Consider the following 14519-nt stretch of genomic DNA (forward strand, 5'->3'; position numbering starts at 1 on the left):
AAGAAGGGAGCTATGTAAGTGGCTATCAGAGAGTAAGAAGAAGCATTTTGTAACTAAGAAAAAGGGACAGAGCAATTCAGAGAGGGGAGAAAATTGTATGTAGATACAATCGTTAGATATGGCAATCCAAATAGGTAGGGATACAAAAAGGAATTATAGGTTTTATTTTTAGAGACAAATACAGAAGCAAAGAGCAAGACTCTGTTAGTGTTTTGGATAGGCCGATGTTAGAAAGTGTGCAGCAATGAAAAAGGTGTAGCATAGATTAAATGTTAAAAGTTATGAAGAAAACAGTGAAGATTTGGATTTTCTTCAATGACTGGAAGGGTTATGGCATGACCTGAAAAAGGACTTTGACTTTATGCAGAATTATGATGGGGCGAGTGGTGATACATTGTTTCCAATGACCTATGTGGAATGCATTTAAAATAATCACAAAATCAATTGAAGGAGAAGTTAGAAAAAATGGCACTGTAGCTGATTTGTTAGCCCCGCTGCCTGACAGCTCCACGGACCCAGGTTTGATTCCAGCCTTGCGCAATTGTTTGCGTGGAGTTTGCACATTCACCCCGTGTCTGTTTGGGTTTCGTCCCAGAGTCCAAAGATGTGCAGGGAGGGTGGATTAGCCATGGGAAAGGCAGAGTTGCAGGGTTAGGGTAGGAGGGGTTTACTCTGGGTGCAGTGCTGTTTGGACGGTCAGTGTGGACTCAATGGGCTGAGTGGCCTGCTTCCACACTGCAGGGATTCTACATTTTATTCTATTCTAAATGTCTCAACACAGGGTATTTTGAATGTGGGATTCGCTGTCACAAACTTTGGTTGAAGCAGTCTATTCGTTATTTTAAAAGACAATAAATTACTTAATGGTAAAGAAAAGGTTGTGAATTCAAATCCATTTTGGAAAGTTCTGCAACTAAATTCAATAAATCTGGTCCTATTGAAAAAATCAAATAGAGAGAGGTTTGGGGTGGGCATGGAGCAAATCACAGTTGTAGAGTGAGGCAAGAAAAATATTTACAAGCATAAGAATATGGTCTCAGTTCAATAATTAAGAATTTCATTTTCTTACTGATGCCTGTGTTCTGCTTCCGTTAGCATTGTGCTGGCTATTCATGTGGCTAGTCTTAGTTGCACTCATATACATTATATAAATTTCAAATTTGTGTTTCTGGTATAACTATAAAAAATAGTTATGATGGTAGGTTTTGAGGAGTTAAGACTGTTGCTTTTGGGGGAAAAAGAAGGCTGAGAGAAAATTTGATTGCGGTGTTCTAAATCATGAGGGATATGGAGAGTGTTGATGTAAATAAACTGTTCCTACTCGTGAAATGATTGGGAATGGGAGGGTGCGGATTTAAAACAATTAGTAAAAGAAGCAAACACAGCATGAGAGAAAACATTTTCACGCCATGAGTGGTGCAGGTCTGGAATGCATTGCCTGAGAGGCATTCGAGACGAAAGGGTGCTGCCGTCTTAAAAAGAGAAAAAGTGTAGTGTTATAGGAATAAACCGGCATTGCTCAGTTGGGGAGATGCTGCAGACATGATGGGCTGAATGGCTGCCCTCTGTCCTGCAACAATTCTTTGAAATAATTTTACTTGCAGGTGGGGCTTAGTTCAGAGGTCAGGATACAAAACCCCTTCAAAACGATATCATGTCAAATGGTAATTAATCTGCATTTCATCATGTTGGTCTGTTTCTTATTTCAATATTTTTAATCAACTTATTAAGGGACATTATTACACACTTCAGAGGGAGATTGGTCTTGAACTTAGGCTTTCTACTTCAGAAGTTGCACGACAAGATCCGTCAAGGTCTTCATGATAGATGTTTTCAAATCGCTTGGTTGGAGATTACGCACTCCTGGAGCTGGTAGGACTTTAAGTTGGGCCTCCTGTGTTAAGGTGGGAACTCTACCACTGAGATAACAAGGTGTAGAGCTGGATGAACACAGCAGGCCAAGCAGCATCAGAGGAGCAGGAAGGCTGACGTTTCGGGCCTAGACCCTTCTTCAGCACCAGTTCCTCAGGGTAGTTTTTCAAAACAAAAACCTGTACAATAATATCACTGAGCAAGTTTTTTTTAAACGAAAACTTGCTCAGTGATGTTATTGTAGAGGTGAACTTGAATCTAGGCCTCCGAGCTCAGAAGTAGTGAGACTGTGGGAATGTAACGGTCTAATGGTCTTATTGCTAGACTGTTGATCCAGAGACCCACGTAATGTTCTAGAAGCCTGTCTTCAAATCCAACCATGGCAGATGGTGGGCTTTGCAATCCAATAAAAGTTTGGAATTAAGAGTCTAATAATGACCACTGTCAATTGTTTGAGGGAAAGAGTCATCTGCTTCAGTAATATCCTTTAGGGAAGGAAGTATAACTCCAGACCTCTGGGTAATGAATGCTGGTCCAACCAGTGATGCCCATATTTTGTGAACAAATTTGAAAAACAAAACTATCACAATAGTTCCTCAGTATTGGTATTTTTGGTTCAGAGGTGTTAGTACACACCTCTGGGGTATATGTGACTTGAACCCAGGCCTCCTGAACCAGAGGTAGACACATAACATGTTCTGGACCAAAATGTACACAAGAGCCCTAGTTCCACATGGCTTTTTAAAATTAAATATTGTAATCAACTTATTCCAAATTGTTATTACACACCTCTGGAGCAGGTGGGGCTTGAACCTATGTTCCCTAACTCAAAGATAGGTTCAAGGTACACTGAGCCACAACAGCCCTAGTTCCACAGGATAATCTCCTAAACTCAACCATCTTCAGCTGCTTCATCAGTGACCTCCCCTTCATATCAAGATCAGAAATGGGCAGGTTCACTAATGATTGCACAGTGTTCTGCACCATTTGCAATGCTTCAGATACTGAAGCAGTCTGTAAGCAACTGAAGCAAGACCTGGACAAGATTCAGGTTTGGGCTGATGAGCGCAGGAGGCGTTCACAAAATGTAAGTATTTGGCAATCATTGTCTCGAAAATGATGTTTAATGTGAATTGAAAATGTGTTTAATTAATCTTTGGGGAAGATATATCTCGGATAGATTGGCATATTTTATGATTTGGTTCTGTTTCACTGAACTTCATAATTTGACATTTTGTGGGTTCTTTCAGTGCTAAATGTTCTCCAGCCACCATATAGGACCTGCAAAAATATTGTTCATGATTTCATCTCAAAGTTTTCCCACCTGTTAAGGCTAAGAAGTTGTAAAGCAACAATAATAACTTTATGATGTTTCCAAGCTCTTCAACATCAATAAGTTATTTTTTAAGAACCACCACTGCTCTGTAGGAAATGTGGTGCCAGTTTGAGCATCGCTCCTCACACATAACTCAGATGTGATAAATGATAAGTTAAACTGTTTTTGGCACTGTTGCTTATGAGAAAAATGTGGGCCAGAATATCAGACAAATACTTTGCTTTCTTCAGAAAGTACCACCATATCTTTTGTACCCACTGGAAGTTGCTGTGACATCTCTTTCCAAATGTGACGTTACATTGTTGCAGTTAAATCTGGGGGAGTGCTCTAGTTTCACTACTCCATGGATCCCAGCATAAAAATAAAGATATTTATTTCCAGTTACCAAGATGACCAATTAATTACCTTATTTATCTCATGTTTTATCTGATCTATAAATCAGGTTTCCTAATAAACATAATTATTGCAGCATTCTGGGTTAGGAGATGCCTACAGGAACAGCATCAGAAAGATTCTACACGCCCTGACACACGCATCACACTACCCTACATCAGGAACACGTCAGAAGTTACCACAAGACTTCTACGACTGCTGGGGATCGGAGTGGCACACAAACCCACATCAACCCTACGACAAGTGCTCACCCAAACTAAAGACCCACTCACCATCATGGACAGGACCAATGTCATTTACAAGATCCCCTGCAGAGACTGCGAGAAATGCTACATTGGACAAACAGGAAGGAAACTAACTACAAGAGTACATGAACACCAACTGGCTACAAAAAGACACGACCAATACTCACTCATCTCAATCCACGTGGACAAGGAGAGCCACAACTTTGACTGGGACAACAGCAAGATCCTGGGACAGGCTAGGCAGAGACAAGATTGCGAATTCCTGGAAGCATGGCACTCCACGAAGCATGCTATTAATAAACACATTGAACTCAACCCCATACACATTCCACTACAGAAGAAAACCGGAAGTGAGGCAGTCGATCGCAACGGACCCCAGAGTTTAAAAACCAGATGGGAAAATACACCAACGCTTCATCAGAGACTGCATTGAGGATGTTACCAAGCATGGTAACAAAACCTCTGCAAAACAAGAAACCAGCTCAGCGAGCCAACCAACCTCAACACCCACAACCCGAACTACAGATCTACTCCAAAACCTTATAAATGCTTATCCTTAAAAATATCCCAAAACATACAAACATACGTGCATGCACACAATCTCGGGAAAAGAGAAGAAAAACTGATTTCTCCACAGAGGCTGCTTTCTGAACCAAAAAAGCTTTGCCTTCAATGACAGCCCATTTACTGAAAGGATAAAGCCTAGAATGTTCCAGAGTTTCTTCCTCTGATGTTCTGGCACGTATGGTCAAGTCACAAGTTGTGCATGGTTTCTCTGAAGTCTTGCTGACACGGTTGCTTAGGAAGTATAATCTTGTGATATTTTGTCAATCATTCTTTCAAATAGGCTTCAACCTGGACTCAACAAGAAGTTTCGCTTTTCAGAAATGAGAGCGATCAGCTGGGCAGGTTGATCCTGGCTAGCTTCCTTCCACCTCAGCTTGGCCCTAGCAGGCTTCCATCCAACTGAACCAGATAAAACAATCACCTCTCTATGGCAGACTCTGTTCAAATCAGCAGCAGCATATAGCATTGTGTGATTTACAGGAAGCTCTGTTAGAAACAAACTCCAATGGCCACAGTGAACTTGCAACAAGCTCTTTTTTTAAAAAGACATCGCTGCAAGGATTTTCATAGAACAGCAACATTAAAAGCTCGATAAAGTGATTCAGAGGTAGTAAGAACTGCCAATGCTGGAGTTGGAGATGACACAGAGTGAAACCTAAAACGTCAGCTTTCCTGCTCCTCTAATGCTGCCTGGCCTGCTGTGCTCCTCCAGCTCGATAAAGTGATTGCCATTATTTTATTAAGTCATTCTTGTGGGTATTTCTGGAAAGCCTGCCACCTTGAAATGACCTTAGGAGGTGGTTGTTGGTCTCCTTTTTGAACGCCCACTACTCTCCTACTGACAGTGCTTCCATAAGGGTGTTCAATAAATGAATTCTTGGACATTGACCCAGTGATAATGAAGGGAGGGTGATGCTTATCCACTTCAGGGTAGTGTATCTACCAAATTATGAATCATCCTTCCTGATGTGACAAATGTTGTCAAAGTAACCTGGGTGAGCTGCTGCCATACATCTTTGAATAAGTGTAATTATGTGTGTTCTGTCTTAGATGTTGCTGTAGGTTATATCAGCCACTACATGTAATTGTGCTTCTCAGTGTTCCATTTGCACTGCAACTCCAGGTCACAACGTTCTCAAAATTGTGGGGTTTTCTATTGGAGTAAATGTAATGAATGGAAGCAGCACAAACATTTGAACACTGCCGCGATAGTGGATTTAACACAAATATGATAAATGCACTGGAAATGCATAAGTGACAGGGAATCAGCTGTCTTTTCAAGTCAAAAGCTTTATTACTTTTCAATGAGGCTTCCATTACTTAGGTTTCTGAAGCATGTTTATAAAGTGGCTTCTTATTCTCAAATACCCGTAACATGAGGTTTCCTTTTACCTTGCCTTCTTAATCAATTAAATAAAAGAAAGCTGTGAATTCTTGAGTCTATAAATGATATGCTATAGTTCAGAATTAAATGAATGAGAAAATAAAATGTTGAGATGCTTTCTGTGCTACAAATTATAGTTCAGAAATCCCCCTCTCGAGTTAGATTTGCATATCTTCCTTATAGTCATGAAATAGGTGCTATTTACAATAATGTACTGGCTATAATATTGGTGGTGCTGAGGTTGTGAATTTAAAATTGTGACTTCAAGTTTAATACATTTGCTAACCTTGCGGCATTGGAAATCTATTTTGTATCGGACCAGATATTCCAGTATGAGGGATGGCTATGCACTGAGCAAGTTAGAGTCATAGAATCCTCCAACAAGGATACAGGCCCATACAGGTCCATGCCAACCAAAATGTCCATCCACTCTAAGCCAATTTCCCAGCCCTTGGCCTATATCCTTCAAAACCTTTCATATCCATGTATTTCTCCAAATCCCTTTTAAATGTTGTTAATGTACTTGCCTCAACCATTTCTGCTGGCAGCTCATTCCATATGCATACCATCCTCTGTGTAAAAAAGGGTTGCTCCTTGGGTTCCCATGTATTCTTTCCCCTCTTACCTTAAACTGATGCCCTCTAGTCCTTGATTCCGCAGCCCTGGGAAAAAGGCTGAGTACCTTCACCTTACCCATGAGTTGCTGGTATGAGTCAAGGAAATCCTGATGTGCCCACATGCACTGTAATTGTCCAGCATGTTTAAACTTCTGATGGGTTGATTGCACTGTCTAAAACTTACTGTCAATGTTATTTTGCTTGCAGTAAGCTGAGCGTTGGACACTTGAGCTGGGTATATGCCACATACCCAAATACGTACACTGGAATTTCCACATTGTTTAGTCTTTGGTGTAAGAGTGATTATCAGCACAACCCAACCAACCTGTCACCACCACACATACACCACCACCTGACCACACCCCTCTGTGACCCAGAAATTCATTCCCTTGACCTGACTTACCAATCCCAACTATCCAGTCCTCCCATCCAATTACCCACATGCTTCAACTTGATCATCCAGCCACCTCAACCCACAAACCAGTTTAACTAGCCAACGTTATGCATCACTGACTGAACAATCTACCTACCCACTCATGCAACCAACTCTGATTTCCCTTTGACCGACTCATTCAACCAGCCACACATGTCTACCCATTCACTGAATTACACACCCACCCAAGGCACAATAAGGCCTCTTCTTGCTCAGTTTGGAGGTCTCATAAGGACCCTCACCAACTTCTACAGATGCACCATTGAAAGCATACAGTCCGGGTGCATAACAGCCTGGTACAGCAACTGCTCTGCCCAGGACTGTACGAAACTACAGGAGGTGGTGTGCATAGCCCAGACCATCATAGAAGCCAACCTTCCATCCATGGACAATATTTACACGGCTCGCTGCCGCGGAAAGGCTCAACGTTATCAAAGACCTATCACACCCCGGTAATGATCTCCTACAACCTCTTCCATCAGGCAGAAGATACAGAAGCCTCAACACACTCGCACCAGCAGGTTCAGGAACAGTTTCTTCACAATCGTTGTTAGATTTTTGAATGGATTCTCTAGCCTCAAATGTTGCTGATCTTGCCAATTTTGATCTTGCGCAGTGTATACCCTGTGCAATGTAACCTGTATGCCTCTGTCCTAGGCCTTTTTACAACCTCTGATCTGTCCATCCTTGCTTATTATGATCTCCCTGTACTGATTGTAAACAAAGTTTTTCACTGTACTTTGGTACACGTGACATTAAATCAGTCAGTTAATCAAACTACCCACTCATCCAGCCAACCATTCACCTAGCTACTCATTCGTCTGTATCTGGGGGAGACACAATCCTTACTCTATCCCACACTTGCTATCAGAACGAAGATTCACCGTTTGGGGACATGATAGTTTCAGAAATGGTTGTGATAAGCCAGAAAGTTTTCTGATTCATCTTACTCACGCCTGGAGTGAAAACCAGGGTCAGTGACCTTGAGCAGAATCAGTATGTATTTATCAAAATGATATATGAACCCCAAGCCTTAAATTGCAATGTGAAACTCCACAAACCCCTGGGATTTAAGTGGTGATTTGGTCAAAGCTTTCATGATATTGTGGGGGTAGATAGAAAGAAATTCTTTCTGCTGGTTGGCATGCTTATCAACAAGGGGTGCTATCCAGGGACTAGACCTAGGTCTTTCAAGAGAGAATTATCAGTGACATCATAATGCACAGGATGGTATCAGTTTGGAGCTTTGAGAAGTGACAGTCGGCATTAGATCAGTTGTTATATTTAAGTTATCTGAATGTATTAAAGAGTATGAGCAAAGGGGACTATGACTTTAGACAAATCCACTATTTTTGTAATAAAAACAGAAAGAGGAAGGGTCTGAGGAAAGGTCACCGGACCTGAAATGTTAACTCCGTTTTTTTCTTCACAGATGCTGCCAGACCTGCTGGGCTTTTCCAGCAACTTTATTTTTGTTCCACTATTTTTTTTCTTTGAAAGCGTTTTGCTGTATTTCATCAAGGTATCTTTTTGAGATAATGTGTTATTTTCATACAATGAAACTCGATTATGAATATGTTGCATTATTTATTTCCTATTGCTGGAGTAATGAAACTATCTGATACAACTAGTGGCAAGTGCAAGATTTTGGAGGATGCAGAAGCAAAGAACATATGGTTTAAAAAGCCGTAGAATTTGAATTATTGTTCCTAATCTTGACTGGCCTGATATCTCACAATTCATAGAAACATACTTAAGCTTTACACATTAGTTTTCAGGTCTCAGTTCTGGGGAAGGGTCACCGGACCCAAAACATTAACTCTGCTTTCTCCTCCACAGATGCTGCCAGACCTGCTGAGCTCTTACGGCAATTTTGTTTTTGTTCCTGATTTACAGCATCTGCAGTTCTTTTGGTTTTTATTTACACATTAGGAGTTGGGTGAGAATATGTTGCATGTAAACTATTTGACAAAGCAAATCATAGTTTAGTCCTAACTACAGGTTTAAAATTCATTTCTTCTCCACAATAATGGCTGTGAATCCATGACAATTTGATATTTTAAGATTAAAAATAATTGACAAACAGCGTGAGGGGGAGAAGAGGCATTCTTTAAAAAAATACAGACATTTGAAATGGAATGTATTGTCTGAAAGATTGGTGTTAGCTGATTCAATCATGACTTTCAAATGGAAATTGGATAAATACTTGGACAAAGGAGCCATTTTCAGATGTCGGCATAAGGAAGTGGAGTCATATTAACTATTTCGCTCTTTCAAGGGTTCCGCATACTAGGCTGAATGGTCTCTGGTGTTATAAGTTTCTATTCCTCAATTTAGGATTGGGAAAGAGATCAACTTATCTATTAAGTCTATGTAAAAAAAACAAACTTGTATGTCTGGATTTACAATGGATGTATATTGTTTTGATTTACATTGCTGACTGCAGTTTATGCCCTCCCCCACACAATCAAATCGTCTGACTACCCACTCTTACCAAAATTGCACAGCAGAAGCTGGTGAAGCGGTTCAGTTCAATTGGTGCAGGTATAAAACCAACAAGGGGACGTTTTGTAATGCAATAGTAATGTCCCTGCCCCTGGGAGGGGAGGCCTGGGTTCAAGTCCCTCCTGCCCCAGAGGTGAGTAATAACACCTTCAAACAGGTTGATTAGAAAAATGTTAATTTTTATAAAATGATAAAACCAGTGAACCGGCAATAGTCAGCTTCCAAGAGGTTATAAAGCATTGGACAGCGATGCATAATTATTTTTTCTTGACTGTCACTGAGTGCATTCAGACTCTTCTGTCCAATAAGAAAATGTCAAATGACTTTTTCCTCATAAAGGATCATAATTTTTTTTATGCAAGGATGTTATCGATATTTTGTAACAATTTCTTAATGCTTTATAATCTGTGGTTTATCACTTACTTTGTTTGGCAACATTCTTAAAATGTCTGCCACTTGGAAATTGGGTGCTTTTAAAGGTGCAGTTTCAAAAAAAATCCATCGAAAAGCCTCAGAATTTCTTCTTCCTTTCTCCTTTCAATTACAAAAGTGGAACAAGTGGGCCCTCTTCTGGTTCCATTATAGTACTACAAGCACTTCAACCATTTCTGATGAATATCTGTTAGCAGTACCAACAGGTTAGACTTCAGTGTTTTTTTTTCTGATGAAGGGTATAGGCCCGAAATGTCAGCTTTCCTGCTCCTCTAATGCTGCTTGGCCTGCTGTGTTCATCCAGCTCCACACTTTGTTATCTTGGATTCTCCAATCTGCAGTTCCCATTATCTCTAGACTTCAGTGTTGTCATGTTTCCAGATCTTTGATTTGGCAACACGTCACCCAGACAACTGATGCAAAAATGACTTTGTTTTAAAAACCAAACTACTCATTGATGGCATGAATGGGAACCCCTATAGATTTTCATGATACTAAAGCTGATTCCTGTAATTTTAAGAGGTTCTTCCAACTACAAACACCAGAACCTCTCCACAATTTTGAGAGTTGTGCGTGGCCTACCGTTGCTAAATTGTGCTTCTATTTTTGTAGCCTTGTTTGGTGTTTCATTAGCCTGGTGTAAAGTATCATGCATTGAAGAACTGTTTCTGGTGAGCATCTGCGTAAATTCTATCAGCAGTGAATTCATGAATGGTCCCCAGTGTGAGTTGTAAAAACAAGTAGGGCACACTTGATCTTATGTAATTAGTTGCCTAACTATACATAAAACTGATGGTTTCATTTAAAAAGTCAACTAAACACTTCTAGTAATTGGGATATCTTTTCTGGTACAAATACAGAAATTGCTGTGATAACTCAGCAGTTCTGGCAGCATCTGTGGAGATAAATCAGAGTTAACATTTCAGATCCAGTGACCCTCCTTCAGAACTGAAAACGGGTCACAGGATCCAAAATGCTTACTCTGACTTCTCTCCATGGATGCTGCCAGACCTGCTGAGTTCTTACAGCAATTTCTGTTTTTCTTTCTGATTTCCAGCGTCCGCATTTCTCTCGGTTTTATACCTTTTCTGATAATGGGTATCTTCGTGCAATAATTATAACAATGTTGGTCATAAGGATTGCGTTTTTCTTGGAATATAAACTGGAAAAATTGAAGCTTGAATACAGCTGTGCTGGACAGAATGAGCTAGTTTTGCTAAAACCTCAAACAAGAAGTGAGACAGTGTGAAGTTTACTAATTAGTTACACAAGGTCAGACTACTCTCTCATCATCCCCCACCTGTAACTGGAAAAGAAACAATACTCAAAAGACAAGATGAACTTGTAACTCGAGCAAAAACCTAGGTCCAACTGACTGAATTGAGGATCACTGCAGTCAACAGCAACAATGTATCGTCACCAGAAAATAAAGGTTCTATGCGAACATTACTTCATTACCCTTGGGGTCTAGAATCTTGATCTACAGAATTTCCTCCATTATGCCCATGTTTTCCACTCAATAATTTTACAGGATCTCTGTCTTGTCTGCCCAATTTGTGAATGTGTGTGAGTCGGTTTGAAAAGGGCTTATAGTTTAAGTTTTCACATTCATACTTAATAACTCATTTGCCACTTTTCAAAGGATATGTTTGTCTATAATAAATATGTTTTGTTTTCTGGCCTGTTAATAAAACTTGCAGTTGCTTGTTTCATCCTAGACACAGTCAAAGTCAGGCAGATTAAACATTTTAAATGATTACCTCAGTCATTTGTACATCAGTGATGATTTGTGAGACTTGATTTCAGCGCATACTTCCCATCAGGTTGATGTGGGGACAGAATTTCATTGGTTTCCCAAACTTCTGGCTATAACTTGGGTAGAATATTGTTGTAATCCCCAGAAAAATTATGCAAATTATCACTGATGCTTCTTCCGTATATTTACGACTGATGGTCAGGATAACCCCCGAGAATATTCTTTTGAACTAAAATAATGCTGCATTGGTTGATCATTTGAATGAAGCAATATTGAATTAGATGGAGTAGGCTGCAGGTATTTGACATATTTTAAATATATTTTTAGATCCCACTGTGAGGGAAGTTGATAATCAGTTTTCTTTTGTTTCTTCGTCCAGCACATAAACAATGACCATATCCATGGAGAGAAAAAGGAGTTTGTGTGCCGATGGCAGGACTGTTCTCGGGAACAGAAGCCATTTAAAGCCCAGTACATGCTCGTAGTTCATATGAGACGGCACACTGGAGAGAAGCCACACAAGTGCACTGTGAGTTTTTAGAGGTCAATTGCTTTTTACTCATGAAACCCTCCTCTCCTGTCATCAGGAGGAAATTACCATCACATTTAGATGCTTAAGCAAATTTATTTTCATTCTTATATTCTTCAAGTGTTTTTTTCCATAACTGCCCAGCATCAATGAAGTAAAGTCCATGAGTTTGGTTTATTTCAGGAGTGATGATTAACTAGCATCTACACTTTAGCAAGATAGAATCCTGTTCCAAATCTCATCTAGTAGCTAACAAAATCTATTCCCTCTACCTTCAGTCTATCCTTTACATACAGTCTACATGATACACTGCAGTAATTTGCTAAGATTTCTTTGAAAGCACTTTTCAAAGTTGTACCCATCATCGTGTAGAATGACTAGGGCAGAAGGCATGTAAGAATACCACCATGTGCAAATTTCCTTCTGACTTAGACCATGTGACTTGGACATAATTTCCCATTGACTCTGGATCAAAGTCCAAAACCCTTCAACCTTACACTATTGTGGAGGTACTTTCACCATTCAGAGTCCAGTGTGTTAAGAAAACTCTTCACTGCCTTCTCAAAAGGACAAATAAGCAATAAGTATCTTTTTTCAGACACTTACAAGTGTGGGGTTATGGGCAAAAGGGGAGATTGGCACTAAGTTAAAATAGCAAGAGAGCTCATTCAGGGATGTTGGGCTGAATGGCCTCATTCTGCACTGCAATGATTCTGTGATTCTCCACTGTGATGGAGAGTGTCAAGAGATAGTGTTGCAGGCAGAGGAAGCAAAAGACAGGAGGCGCTGTGAGTTGAAGAAGCTCTTAGGCTTGGACAAGGAGAGTGCATGGAAGCAACAGGGTAGCCTGATGGTTGAATTCCATTCCCCACCGACTTTCAGCGGCAGCAGTGTATACTATATAAAGATGTTTTGCAGCAAATTACCAAGTTTCCTTCAACAGTGCCTTCCAACCCTGTGACCACTAACCATCAGATTAAAAAAAATGAGGAGTAGATGGATGAAAACACCACCATCTGCAAGTTCCCCTGCAACCCACATGCAATAGAGAAACTTCAATGTTAGCCAATTATAATCTAATCCAGATGGATCAAAGTTTCCAATTTGCAAAGCAGTCTCAAGTAACACATTCCTAAATGCCTTGGAAAGAACTGTACTGAGAAGGTTAATCTTGGGGAAGGTAAAGGGACTTGATTATTGAATACCAAATCAAAACCTGGTAAAGGGTAGTCTCTGATGTTTCAGTGTTTGGGTGGTAACTGAACCATGTATCAAAAGTTTTGCATCCAAAATGTCAGAAGGGGAAAATAAAATGAAGAACTGGTTCATCCTCTACAGTGAGCATCCTGTGTAATTCCTTTCCAAATCCCTAGTCAAAACCAACAAGAATATTAAATTAGCCTTGAGGTAACACAGAATGGGGCTGGAGGAATGCAGCAGGCCAGGCAGCATCAAAGGAGTGGGAAAGTTGACATTTCGGGTTGGGACCCTTCTTCATTTTTTCTGAAGAGGAGCCCCAACCCGAAACGTCAATTTTCCTGCTCCTCTGATGCTGCCCGGCCTGCTGTATTCCTCCACCTCTATGCTGTGTTGCCTCTGACTCCAGCATCAGCAGTTCTTACTATCTGAGTAAATTAGCCTTGACCTCTTTTACTAAGGATTTATCTTTTCTGTATCTCTGTCCAACTAGGAACTTGTTCAGCTCACTTTTTGAGGTACCCAGTAAATCAGCGCTCAATGCACAGTCTAGCCAATTGTTCCATTAATGTGTTGTTACCTTGGAAAAGCAAAACTGCTATCAGCAAACCATGTTGCATGCTTTTTTATTGCTCCTTCCCAACCTACCCAATTGAAATAATTTGTTAGTGCAAACGCAATCTCCATTAATTTCTGTACTTCAACCAAGTCACTTCTGAATTTTCACTTTAAGACCCAGGTTTTCTGGAAATTTTAAATAGTTAAAAATGGAAATCTTTTGCTCAAGTCTGCCAGAATATGGTCATACCTATAAGCAAATATTCAACCTGGAGTCCGGTTACTAGTGGTGTGCCTCAAGGAGCTGTTTTGGGACCACTGCTGTTTGTCATTTTTATAAATGACTTGGACACAGGCATAGGTGGATGGGTTAGTAAGTTTGCAGATGACACTAAAGTCGGTGGAGTGGTGGACAGTGTGGAAGAATGTTGCACGTTGCAGGGAGACTTGGATAAACTGCAGAATTGGGCTGAAAAGTGGCAAATGGAGTTCAATTCGGATCAATGTGAAGTGACTCACTTTGGGAAGAATAATAGGAAGGCAGAATACTGGGTCAATGGAAAGATTGTTGGTAGTGTAGATGTGCAGAGGGATCTTGGTGTCCATGTAAATAGATCCCTGAAAGTTGCCACCCAGGTTGATAGTGCTGTTAAGAAGGCTTACGGTGTGTTAGATTTTTATTGGTAGAGGGATTG

General features: G+C 40.3%; 1 protein-coding gene across 4 annotated transcripts in view; it reads left to right on the forward strand.

Moving 5' to 3' along the window:
- LOC125451846 (transcriptional activator GLI3-like) overlaps positions 1–14519 on the forward strand; it is a 390661-nt gene that overhangs the window by 349385 nt on the left and 26757 nt on the right. For all 4 annotated transcript variants that reach the window (XM_048529496.2, XM_048529497.2, XM_059645818.1 and 1 more), the window contains one exon: positions 11920–12069. In XM_048529496.2, coding sequence (XP_048385453.2) covers positions 11920–12069 — 150 coding nt within the window. The remainder of the gene's footprint in view (positions 1–11919; positions 12070–14519) is intronic.

Source organism: Stegostoma tigrinum, chromosome 5 (assembly GCF_030684315.1).
Source record: "Stegostoma tigrinum isolate sSteTig4 chromosome 5, sSteTig4.hap1, whole genome shotgun sequence".
NCBI classification, from domain to species: domain Eukaryota; kingdom Metazoa; phylum Chordata; class Chondrichthyes; order Orectolobiformes; family Stegostomatidae; genus Stegostoma; species Stegostoma tigrinum.